This window comes from Diabrotica virgifera, chromosome 3 (assembly GCF_917563875.1).
Source record: "Diabrotica virgifera virgifera chromosome 3, PGI_DIABVI_V3a".
In the NCBI taxonomy this organism is placed as follows: Eukaryota; Metazoa; Arthropoda; class Insecta; order Coleoptera; family Chrysomelidae; genus Diabrotica; species Diabrotica virgifera.
Window position 1 is genome coordinate 173,000,863 of NC_065445.1, and position 13,819 is coordinate 173,014,681.

The 13,819-nt window shown below is 33.9% G+C and overlaps 1 protein-coding gene across 1 annotated transcript in view; it reads right to left on the bottom strand.

Annotated features, from left to right (window-relative positions):
- Positions 1–13,819, bottom strand: part of LOC126882220 (arrestin domain-containing protein 3-like) — a 115,996-nt gene that overhangs the window by 58,564 nt on the left and 43,613 nt on the right. Inside the window, exons 3-4 of the mRNA XM_050647027.1 lie at positions 12,037–12,147; positions 4,577–4,785 (exon numbers count right to left, since the gene is read on the bottom strand). Of these exons, the coding sequence (XP_050502984.1) occupies positions 4,577–4,785; positions 12,037–12,147 (320 nt within the window). The remainder of the gene's footprint in view (positions 1–4,576; positions 4,786–12,036; positions 12,148–13,819) is intronic.

Below are 13,819 nucleotides of genomic sequence, written 5' to 3' on the forward strand. Positions count from 1 at the left end.
ATGTATAATACTTTAATTCTTTTTGAGGGCGTAGGCGCAAAATTTTGGTCGAACTCTTTTTAAACGCATTTATTTTTTTCGAATACTGAGAAAACTAATAAGTATTTTTGAAAAATGTAAACGCAGAATGAAAGATTAGATTATTACCGAGGGCTGACAGTCCCTTAGAATAAACAAAAAGTTTCTTTTGAATGATATATTTCAAATTAAAAATCAGACTAAATTTTCTCTTTTTTTTCACCCCTGTGACTTAGTAAAATAAACATTATAGGAGTTCTCAGGGACTTTATACCATCGAGAATACTGTAATATTTCATTCTGCGTTTAAATTTTTCAAAAATGTTTATTAGTTTTTTCAGAATTCGAAAAAAATGATTGCATTTAGAAATAATTCGACCGAAATTTTACGCCTACGCTCTCAAACAGGATTAAAGTATTATACATTTTTGAAATCAGTATTTTAGGAGCTTTTAAATGAGGTGTCACATGATGTACTTTCCCATTTAAAAAAATCAAAATTATGGCTGTCACCTGAAGAGGGATCGCGTAAAGTTCGAAACGTTGATGCTATAATATACTATGGTTAGTTTAAAAATCGATCTGTTCGAGCATTTTGCTTATATTCTTAAACTAAACAAGTTAACGGTCCAAGTAAACTGTTAACGGTTTTTCGATCTAATGTTCATTTCGCGAAATATCGCGGGGTTCCTATTTAAAATTTTTAATTTACCCGTCACCCCTCTCCGTGGTGGGTCGTGTTTGGTAAAGTTTGGGGGGTCGTGTTTGGCAAAGCCAAGAACGAAAAAGCTGGAAAATCTTACACAGGTATTTAAAGGTTCTAAAAGGTGTATGAGGGGTAGCTGATGACAATTATGTAAAGACGGACAGCTAATTTTGCATTCTTTTTAGTAAACTATCGTAAAAAATGAAAAAAAAATAGTGTTTGCATATAAAACGTTTCTTATACATTTTAGAGAAAAACGGTTTACATTAAAGTTGTAGATGATTCATATGAGAAACAGAATTTGATAGACGGATACGTGAAGAGACCGAAATATTCGATAATAAATTTGGCTCTTTATGCAGGGCAGATCAACCACAGAAGCAATTTTCATTATAAGTCAGTTGATAGAAAAATACAGGAATAAAGAAATCAAAGTCTTAATTAATCTTGAGAAAGCATATAAGTAATCAAGAGTAAGAGTTCCTCAAGAGATTCTGTGGTGGGCACTAAATACGAAAGGAGTCCCTGGTGAATATGTAAAGATTGTGAGAGATATGAATGAGGGAGTAACAACTAGTATTAGGACGAATGTGAGAGAGACTGATAAATTTCATGTGAAATTAGATTTGCATGAAGGCTCTGTGCTTGGTCCTAATGTATATTTATTAGTTTTAGATCAGATAACAGCGAAAATGCAGGGAAACATTCCCTGATGCTTCATGTATGTTGGTGATGTGGCATTGGGGGGAAATAGTGAAAGAGACTTAGAACAAAAACTGGAACAGTGGAAACAAGCTCTTGAGGAAAAAGGTTTAAAACTTAGTAGGACAAAGACAGAGTATTTTGCAATGTTCGTTTAAAGATGGAGTTACTACAAAAAAAAATGATATCTCTGGATGGTGAAATTATTGTGAAAAGTGAGAGATTTAAATACCTAGGATCGGTATTACATAGTAATGGGGATATAGATGGAGATGCACGCAATATAATTAGGGTTGGATGTATGAAATGAAAGGAAGCTAGTGGTGTGTTGTGTGACAGAAAAATTCCAATGAACCTAAAGGAAAAAGTTTATAAAACATCCATACGACCGGCTATGGTGTACGGAACTAAATTCTGAAAAGTTAAAAAAAAAGACTAACAGCGAATGTATGTGGCGGAAATGAGAATGCTTAGATGAATGAGTGGAGTAAAAAAAGGATAAGTTCATAATTTAATATATTAGTGGAAGTCTAGGGATGGCACCAATTGATGCCAAAATGAGGGAACATAGGTTAAAATGGTTTTGTCATGTTCAACGTCGAGACTTTAATTACCCAATACGAAGAATTGCTGAACTACGAGTTCCTGGAAGAAGCAGGAGAGGAAGATCAAAGAAGACTGGCTGGAGACGCTTAGGCAGGACTTATCAGTAAAGGAGATTGATATTTATATGACAGAATAGAAACTTATGGAGAAATGCAATTAGGGAAGCCTACCCGCATATGGATAATGGCTAAGAGAATGATGATGATTAAAGTTGTAGATGATAAGTGCCACATAATTTGTGGCACTTAATTAGATATTAAAATATATTAAAGATATTAAACAAATAGTTTATTATAAGTAATTAAATTTGTTTATTCCGCAGGGCGATTATTTAAACGACTGTAAGGTACCCTTGGAGATTGCTGGGAAAATTTCCACTCAAAATAACAAAATTCAGTTTGGCAACACTGCTTGAATGTTGATAGTAACATATCCTTTTTATAATTGATGGATTCGATAACATATCCTTTTTAAGACAAACACAACTGTAATTTAGTCCAAACAAATTAATATATTTTTTTTGCCAACAAAAATGAGATTTTCAACCAAATAATGTTTCAAGTATGATGTACAAAATAATTTTTAATTGGGTTCTGCTAATGGGCTTGCTTTTTTTGTCATTAAAGTAAAAAAAACTTTAAATTTTAGTCATTAAATCATTATTGTCCGGTATCGTCTTAATGATTTTAACTGTACTAATATCCTTCGAGCTATTCTGAATGATTAATAGATTGTTAAAATATTTTATATGTAGCGGCTTCTCGAATGTCTTACAAATATCGAATTTCATTGATAAAATCCGCAAATCCCACCGATCTTCGCTTGGAGAGATGCTAAATGGAGATCACCGATCACCTGGAGGGATCACCTGGAGATCACCGATCACCACCGATCACCACCGATCACCTGGAGGGATGCTAAATAAAGACCTATATTTTATGATACAACTTATAGATATCATATACAGTATAGAAGTAAAAAGTAAAAGTAAAAAAAATGAGGGGTAACCGCAAGGTAACCTCTCGCGTCATGATTTCCGAGGTACACCCAATACGATTTTACACCCGTCAAAATTCCATATCGAACGATAAGAAGTATTCAGTTCAAAAACCAAATGGTATTTGTCGGCCTACTACGGGTAAGCCTAATTTAGATGTAATAAATAATAAAGAAAAGTCGAAATAATTTATTAAATATACAATGATAGTCGGAGAGATAGAAGCGGATTTGGCTCGTAATAAGTAATATGGACAAACTAAAAGGGGAGATGTTGAATTAGTTATATACATGACTTTCCGATACGGGCGCACACCAGATCCGGGGGTAGGGTAATTATAAGGGGTCAAAGACGCGGTTTTTATTATTTTTTTTGTGACCCTCATGATCGAGTGCATCAAAATTTGGGAATAAGTAGGTCATAAAGTAACTAAGAAAACCTCCAGGGCGGACAACTCCGTGGGGGACAAAGGGGTAGCGAGCGGGGGTGAATATAAAAATTATAAGGGGTTTTTTGTGACGCTCGTGATCGAGATAGTACCCCAAAATTTAGGAATAAGTAGAGCATTACGTAACTAAGCAAAATCTCCAGGGGCGAACAGCTAAAATTAAAGAAACATGTATAATATCCAAATGAAAAAACGTCTTATTTTTTTATAATTTCATCACCGTTTCTATCAAATAATGATAAAAATTTCGAGAATAATTATAATAATTTGCTAAAATTAATTATTTGCATTAATCAATGTTATAAAAAAATATTAGAAAAATATAAGAAAATTTCACTTTTCTCTACATTTCTTATAAAAATATTGTGACTCCATTTTTAAGAAAAATGATCTCACCTAGCTGTCCCATCTTTTGGATTTTGATTCTACACATTTAATGAATCAATTGTGAAAGTTATTCACCCTTGTTCGCTCCCGGAGATTTTGCTTAATTACGTCATGACCTACTTCATCGCAGCAAATTTTGGTACATTATATCGATCACGAACGTGACAAAAAGCCCTTATAATTTTTATATTCACCCTTGCCCGCAACCCCTTTGTCTCCCACTCCCACGCAACGTTTTACCCCTGGATATTTTGCTTAGTTACGTCATGATCTACTTATCCCCAAATGTTGGTGTACTTCTCGATCACGAACGTCACAAAAAAACACTTAATATTTTTATATTCACTTCTGCTCGTCACCCCTTTGTCTTCATCGGAGCTGTCCGTCCCTGAAGATTTTGTTTAGTTACGTCATGACCTACTTATTCCTAAATTTTGGTGCACTATCTGTATCACGAACGTCACAAAAAAAATAATAAAAACCGCGACTTTGACCCCTTATAACTACTCTCGTCCCCAGCTCTGGTGTCCGCCCGTATGGGAAAATCACGTACACAACTAATTAAACATTTCCCCGTATAGTTTGTCCATATTACTTATGACGAGCAAAATCCGCTTCCAGCTCTTGGACTATGAGTATGTATGAATGGAAGGATTATATAGATGAGAATCTGATACGAAATGTAGTAGCAGCAGTAACGGAGAATACTTACCAATTGTAATTCTCGACGGATTTTATTAAAATCTATTGGTACTGTTACTGTTAAAGTAAATTTGTCTTTATAATTAAAAGCAAGGGGCATATCGACAACCGCCTTTAATGTGTAAGTAATACTGCCCCATTCTCCTTCAAATGAACTAGGAACACCCACGGGCAAAGGAAAGTAAAACGGGTATTCATATACCCCAGACTGCAAGCTACCTAAAATAGTAATCAGTTTGTAAATTTTTTATTTTAGTTTCGCAACTGTTCACATAATATTTATAACATGAAAAGTATGTATTAGATTAAATATTATATGGGAATTATTTCTAATCCGTACCAAGCCACCCCATACTGGGTGCCAGTAGTAAGAATTAGAGGAGAAGTAACCATCACCAGTAGGATCTAATAATAATGGAAAGGAACATGTAATGGGGATTCATGGCATGGGAGAAAGGAGTGACAATGCCACGAGATTAATAGAACTTTGCTCGACAAACTATATGATGATTGGGGGAACATTATTCCAACATAAAGATATCTATAAAACAACATGGACGTCACCAGGAGGAAAATTTAAAAACCAAATTGACCACATTCTCATTGAAAAGAAGTGGAAAAATTCCTTACAAGATGTGAGAGCAATGAGAGGAGCCGACTGTGCATAAGACCACGAATTAGTGAGAGCAAAAATAAAAATTAGCCTCAAGGCAAATTATAAATCAAACAAAAAACATAGAAAATTCAACACAAATAAATTAAGAGACTCTAGCATAACAAACAAATACCAACAAACGTTGGAGAGGCATGTGGGGAACTTGGAACAAGTAGGAAAATCTAGCATTGAAGGTATATGAGAAATATATAAAAACGCGTACATGGAAGCAGGGAAAGAGATATTAGGGTGCAAGGAGAAAGCTGATCGACCATGGATAACGCTGGACACTAAAACAAAAATCAAGGAAAGATGAGCAATCAAAACTGAATTGATCAAAACAACAAACCCGATAAAACAAAAAGAAATGCAGGAAAATACACAGAAAAAAATAAAGAAGTTAAAAAACAAGCCAGAACAGATAAAAGGCTGTATATGGAACAAATGGCAGAAAAGCAGAAAAAGCAGCGATAATGCATGACACAAGGACACTTTACGCAATAACCAAAGAAATTAAAGGGGGCAAGAGCCAGCAAAGAACGAAACTAATGGGGAAAGAAGGAGAAACGCTCACAAGTCAAAAAGAAATTGCCCAAAGATGGACACAATTCTTCGCAGAACTCTATGAAGAAGGAATTGAATTACAAATAGAGATGGAAGAAACTGAGAGAAACGAAACATTAATCATAAGAAACGACGAATTTATGAAGGACGAAATAAGGTATGCTATAAACCTTTTAAAAAACGACAAAGCGGCTGGTGTTGATGGAATTCCCGCAGAACTGATAAAATCACACTTAAACTTCTCAGTGGATATGTACTACTTACTATTTAAAAAAATTTGGATCGAGGAAAAGATACCAAAAGATTGGGGTGAAGGAGTTATAATAAAGCTACCAAAGAAAGGAAATCTCACACTATGCGAAAACTGGAGACCAATCACTCTTCTCACTGTAGCTACCAAAATAATGGCCAGAATAATATTGGAGAGAATTAAAGATCCCATAAATGAAAAATTAAGAATTAACCAAATAGGATTCAGACCGAACAGTTCCTGTATTGACCATATAAATACCCTAAGAATCATCCTGGAACAATCAGCAGAAATGAATCAGGAAGTTTATATCAACTTTGTAGACTTCGAAAAAGCGTTTGATTCAATAAATCGTAATATGATGTGGAGGATATTAAAACTCTATGGAATACCAGACAAATATATAAGAGTAATAAGGCTTTTCTACGACGAATGTTTTGCCAGAGTTGAACATGAAGGGGAACTATCCCAACAAATAAGCATCAAAAAAGGAGTAAGACAGGGCTGTGTCTTGTCACCGACATTGTTTATAATAGTCATAGATTGGATAATGAAACAAACTGAAGATAAAAAAACAGGTATACGATGGTCACCATTTACAAAACTAGAGGATCTAGAGTTCGCTGACGACATATGTCTCATAACATCAAACAGACAACACATGCAAAACAAAATCACCAGATTGAACAACATAGCAAAAACAACCGGCTTAAAAATAAATCCGAAAAAAACGAAAATACTATCAAATGGGGAAACGAACGGAAACAATATATATTTGGAAGGGAAACAAATAGAAGAAGTAAAAGATTTCTGTTATTTGGGCAGTCTGCTAAACACAACAGGAGGCACAGAAAAGGACATAACACAAAGAATAAGCTTCGCACAAAACGCTTTCAACTCTTTGCGCAAGATATGGGCCTCGACAAACATCAGCAGAAGAACAAAGTTACGATTATTTGAAACTAATGTAAAGTCTGTCCTGTTATATGGAGCAGAAACATGGAAACACCATAAAAAATTCTTTCAGAAAATACAATCCTTCATTAACAGGTGCCTACGTATTATACTGAGAATATTTTGGCCAAACAAAATTACTAATGACGAATTGTGGAGAATAACAAATGAAGAAAGGATAGAACATACAATAAAAAAAACGGAAATGGAAGTGGATAGGACACACCTTACGAAAACCAGCAACAAATATTGCTAGACAAGCTCTACGTTACAATGCTCAAGGCAAAAGAAGAATGGGTAGACCATCTTATACGTGGAAAAGAACAATAGAGAAAGAACTCAAAGAAAATAATTTGACATGGAACGATGCAAAAAAGATAGCAAAAAGCAGAAGAGAATGGAGAAAACTAGTAAACAAAATTGGACGGAACTCAACAGATGATGCGTGGGACTAGCAACCTCACCATCATTCCTCATGCTACTTGAAACACCGCAAGGTGCCCTTTGCTCCACTTGGAGATGTATGATATATGATGATGAACCATCACCATTTGCTTTAAGAATTAAGGAACATTGGCGCGAATAGTACCCATGCCTACATTTCCGGGATGCAGCCACTTCGAAGAGGTGGCCATCTTGAAGACGAGCGGAGCGATATTCAGAATGCTGCATTGAGCTCCTTATGGAGATCCTGCATGATCTGAGTACAATTTCTAGGGAGGCACGAACTGACATTGTTTTCATTCGTAGGGGTAACCGTTTTCATGAACGAAGTTTAACTCATGCTAGATACATCGAGGAGATTCAATTTATGTGGTACCTTAAGGCTCGTTGTCACGCTACGTCTTATTGTACGTTTTGTGTGTCATGAAAAACGTACGACAAAACGTACGTTTTGAGAATAAGCGGATTAAATTGTTTCGATTCGACAAGACGTACGTTTTGCTGTTTTCACACTACGTCTTATTGTACGTTTTGTGTGATAGGATTTGTCCTCCGCTTATTCAAAAAACGTACGTTTTTTTCGTACGTTTTGCATGACATACAAAACGTACAATAAGACGTAGCGTGAAAACGAACCTTTACATTGAATACATTGAAGACGAAATTATTTTTAAGGGTGCAAGGACAATGCAAGGTCACATACTTCAAGAATCGTGCAAGGTTACTTATATGTCGCAGTAGAAGAAGAGTGTCCTACCATCCACAAAATACACAAGCGAACTTGATTAAAATGTCTAATCGGAGATTAGGCATAATATACATACATATACACATTAGTAGTATGTCAAGACAAATTGTTAATAGCCAATATAGGCGAAGCAACGAAGCACTAAAAAGCCCAAAACCTAAGAATTTTGTGCAGTAAGATGAATTGTCATGCAACTTTTTGCATTCGATTCGAGGGAGCGTCAGGCAATTTTGTGAACTAAATTGATCTCCAGCAAAAATTTTTGAGCATAAGAAAATCCATTTTCAAAGTGCATCTCGAAGAGATGGATAATGAAAAATTTAGAACTCAGGAAATATTGACGGAAATGAGTTCAATTTTTATACTTGGGGGTTGTGGAGGTCACTAAACACAAATTTCATGACGGCGATGGTCACCGAGCTACCTGGTGCCCCGGGTGGAACTCATCGCCTAGGACGATCGAATAATTCGAGGGACGATCGAATATTTCGTGAAATGAAGATTCACGACCCCCACCACTCCACCTCCTGGAGGTGGGGTGGGGGTAACTTAAAAATCTTAAGTTAAAACCCTCATTTGTTATTGCAGATTTGGATTTCTTACGTAAAAATAAGCAACTATTATTCAAGATATTTTTTCGAATTCTCCAGATGGCGCTATAATCGGAAAAAACGATTTATCGTGATACCATAGGTGAATTATAGAAACCGTCTAATATCTCGAGAAATTCACTTCCAAATAAAAGACCAAAAAATACGTGTTTAATATTTTTCAAGAACCTATCGAATAACATCAAACTATCAAACACGATCATCTACTCCTCCCCCTGGAGGCGGGGTGGCCGGTAACTTTAAAATCTTAAATCCATTTTTTATTGCAGATCTGGATTCTTTATTTAAAAATAATTAACATTTATTTGAAACATTTTTTAGAATTGTTGATAGAAGGCGCTAATAAATAGTGTTTTTCCGATTATAGCGCCATCTATACATAATTCGAAAAAATGTCTGGAATAAAAGTTACTTAATCCACAAGGAAAAGAAATTTTTTTCCTGTTGTTGGCTGTATACCATCAATCACAAAAATTGGAAAAATTCTTTGTAAAGGGTATAAAGTTTTATTAAAATCCCTTTAAAGGGCTACATCACAACTAAACGTTTTCGATTTTATAAAAAAATCATCATCAGTGTTAAATCTAAAAATAAGTATAACCGATTTAATGAATGTAAAGTTGATATTTAAATTTTGACTAAGGTTAGAGCAAGTTCTTTATACTTAGAGATTGGATGCTAGCTGAGCCACCAAAGAAAAATATTCGGGTAAAAACCCTTTAAATATAACATGGATGCATTAAAGGTGCATACTTAAATAAAATGCCTTATGATGGATACATGGCAACAAGGATAATGCCCTTAGGTAATCTATTGAATTTCTCAACACGTGGGATACAAATTGAATTGTTTACATTCCAATGACTTAATGGCAACTAAATGCAAAATCAGTAATGTTTCTAAAGGGTGTCAAAAATCAAACCGACAACGTGACGTAGAAGTTACCCGGTATTACTACAGGCAACTAATTGTAATAAAAGATTTAAAAAAAATATTTTATTACAATTAGTTGTAGACTAGTGTATTTTTCAAGAATCTATCGAATAACTTCAAACTATCAAACACGATCATCTACTCCACCCCCTGGAGGTAGGGTGGCCGGTAATTTTAAAATCTTAAATAGGAGTCCCCATTTTTTATTGCAGATCTGGATTCTTTATTTAAAAATAATTAATATTTATTTGAAACATTTTTTAGAATTGTTGATAGAAGGCGCTAATAAACAGGTGTTTTCCGATTATAGCGCCATCTATACATAATTCGAAAAAATATCTGGAATATAAGTTACTTAATCCACAAGGAAAAGAAATTTTTTTTCCTGTATTTGGCTGTATACCATCAATCACAAAAATTGGAAAAATTCTTTGTAAAGGGTATAAAGTTTTATTAAAATCCCTTTAAAGGGCTACATCACAACTAAACGTTTTCGATTTTATAAAAAAATCATCATCAGTGTTAAATCTAAAAATAAGTATAACCGATTTAATGAATGTAAAGTTGATACTTAAATTTTGACTAAGGTTAGAGTAAGTTGGTTATGGATTGGATGATGGCTGAGCCACCAAAGAAAAATATTCGAGTAAAACTCTTTAAATATAACATGGATGCATTAAAGGTGCATACTTAAATAAAATGCCTTATGATGGATACATGGCAACAAGGATAATGCCCTTAGGTAATGTATTGAATTTCCCAACACGTGGGATGCAAATTGAATTGTTTACATTCCAATGACATAATGGCAACTAAATGCAAAATGAGTAATTACAATAAGTTGGCTATAGTACTACAGGGTAACTTCTACGTCGCATTGTCGGTTTGATTTTTGACACCTTCCAGAAACATCACTTATTTTGCATTTAGTTGGCATTAAGTCATTTTAATGTAAACAACTCAATTTGCATCCCACGTGTTGGGAAATTCAATACATTACCTAAGAGCATTATCCTTGTTGCCATGTATCCATCATAATGCATTTTATTTAAGTATGCACCTTTAATGCATCCATGTTAGGTATATCTAAAGGGTTTTTACCCGAATATTTTTCTTTGGTGGCTCAGCTAGCATCCAATCTGTAAGTATAACCAACTTGCTCATCCTTAGTCAAAATTTAAATATCAACTTTACATTCATTAAATCAGTTATACTTTTTTTAGGTCTAACATTTATGATGATTTTTTTATAAAATCGAAAACGTTTTGTTGTGATGTAGCCCTTTAAAGGGATTTTAATAAAATTTTATACCTTTTACAAAGAATTTTTCCAATTTTTTTTAAAGTTAATTATTTTACGTAAGGAATCCAAATCTGCAATAAAAAATGGGGACTCCCATTTAAGATTTTAAAGTTACCCCCCACCCCACCTCCAGGGTGTGGAGTAGAGAGTCGTGTTTGATGTTATTTGATAGGTTCTTGAAAAATATTTTTTTTTTTATTTGGAAGTGTATTTCTCGAGATATTAGACCGTTTCTATAATTTACCTATGGTATCACGATAAATCGTTTTTTTGCGATTATAGCACCATCTATTCATAATGCGAAAAAATATCCCGAATAGAAGTTGCTTACTTTTACGTAAGCAATCTAAATCTGCAATAACAAATGGGGGTTTCCATTTAAGATTCTAAAGTAACTCCCACCCCACATCCAGGAGTGGAGTTAGGGGTTGTGTTTAGTGTCATTCGATAGATTTTAGAAAAATATTGAAACGTATTTTTCAGTATTTTGCTCCAATCTTCATTTCGCGAATTATTCGATCGTCCCAGGCGACGAGTTCCATCCTGGGCACCAGATACCTTGGTGACCATCGCCGTCATGAAATTCGTGTTGAGTGACCTCCACATCCCCCAAGTATAAAAATTGAACTCATTTCCGTCAATATTTTTTAAGTTATAAATTTTTCATTTTCCATCTCTTCGAGATGCACTTCGAAAATGCATTTTCTTATGCGCCAAAATTTTTGGCGAGATCAATTTAGTTCACAAAATTGCCTGACACTCTCTCGAATCGAATGCAAAAAGTTCCATGGCGATTCATCTTACTGCACAAAACTCCTAGGTTTAATGCTTCATTGCCTCGCCTAATAGCCCAAAGTGTGACTTAAAAACTCTAGTGGTACTGTTTAGAAAATATTGAAGACTGGACCTGAATTATTGACAACAAAAACATTGAGGAAGCAAGATAATAAATTAAAGCACTAAATTAAACTGTACATGGTTGTATGAAAATACTAAAATGGATACTTACTCTCACCAAGCAGTCTCAATCGTAAATCTAGAAAGCGATTGCTTCCAACATAAGTACTCTTTCCATGCCGAACACTTGTCGTCTCCGTTCCTCTCAGTTTGCATCTGATTTCTAAAAATATAGACATTATATTTTTTATAGTCCAATCAACAGACATTTTCTCGTGGAATTTTGATAATGAAGGTTTAGTAACTTAAAAAATTGTAATTTTATAGAAAAAATCATTAAAAATAAAATTGTAGCTAATAAAAAAAAGAGATTTGCGTCGGAAAGACATTTAAACCCAATAACGACTGAATGGAGCGTGAATAACGCTCTTTAAAGGATGGTTATTTTCGAAGAACATCGAAATGGAGAACCTTCAATCTCAAATAACTCGAATGTGGTGCAATTTTTTTGGGAAAACTTGATAGTCATCTTTTAAAGTTCATTAAAAAACCTTTTAATAAGCTCTGACAAAAGTCTTTTGCATAAGAACTGACTGACTTATGATGAAAATAAAGCCGCTCTCTGCTATTTATTTTTGAAATGTAAAAATTAAAGCCTCGTCTTTGCAATCCTAATTAGAAATCCTAAATAGAAATGCATAGCTTCAAACTTAAAATTAACTTTATTAAGTTATAATTGATACGATCAATGCGATTTGGCCGGTTTGAAATGCTTAGTTTAGAAAAAATAGTTGATTAAATCAAAAACGACATTTATCTACTCTATGTCATATTATGTATAAGTTTTTAGTTTGTGAAAACTGTCATTATTGCAGTGCGTGAAGGGTTTAAAGTGTACGTGAAGTAACAATGTATTTTAAATGGGATTTACTTTTTCGCACACTTTCAATGGGTTTTTGGACACACTTTCATATAATCAAATATCCTTAACTTTCCCATTGTCATGGTGATGACAATATGAGCAATGACTTACAACAAAACTTTTGACAGTTTTGTGGTTTGAAAGTAGTTAGGATTTTTAAATGTCAAAGTACTAAAAATTGTAGAATAGAAACGAATTCCAGTGACGAAGAGTTACAGTTTTTTTATTTGTTTATCGTAGATAAAATATTGTATGGAACTGTGCGTGAAGTACTTTTTGCGAACTTACGTGATGTATGCACTCGCTCCGTTGTCGCTCGTGCTCTAAAAATCGCGTGCGTTCGCAAAAAGCATACTTCACGAACTGTTTCATAAATAGCTATTTTATAATTAAAAAAAAAGTGCATTTTTCTTAAATCGATCTAAAAGTATTCATAATATGAAAAAATGTTTCAAATATTAATTGTAGGATTTCTTTTACTGAAAATTTTGATTTTTTTTTGTTTTTGTATCATTAATACTTTTAGGTTTATTTAAGAAAAATGCACTTTTTTATTATAAAAAGTCATTTTCGATTTAATTAACTATTTTTTTTTTTAACTAAACATTCCAAACCGGCCAAATCACATGGATCCTATTAATTATATCAAAACAAAGTTAATTTCAAGTAAGAAGTTATGCATTTCTATTGGGATTGTATTGATGAGGGTTTAATTTTTACATTTCAAAAAGAAAAAGCAGAGAGCGGCTTTATTAAGTCAGTCAGTTTTTATGTAAAAAACTTTTATCAGAGCTTATTTAAAAGTGTTTTTAATGAACTTTAAAAGATATCTCTTTAGTTTTCCCAGCGCAAAATATTGCACCTCATTCAAGTTATTTTAGATTGAAGGTTCTCCATTTCGAGGTTATTGGCTTTGGGATTATGCAGGGTAGTCTGCTATATCTAGGGCATACAGTATACAAGACCCGTGTTG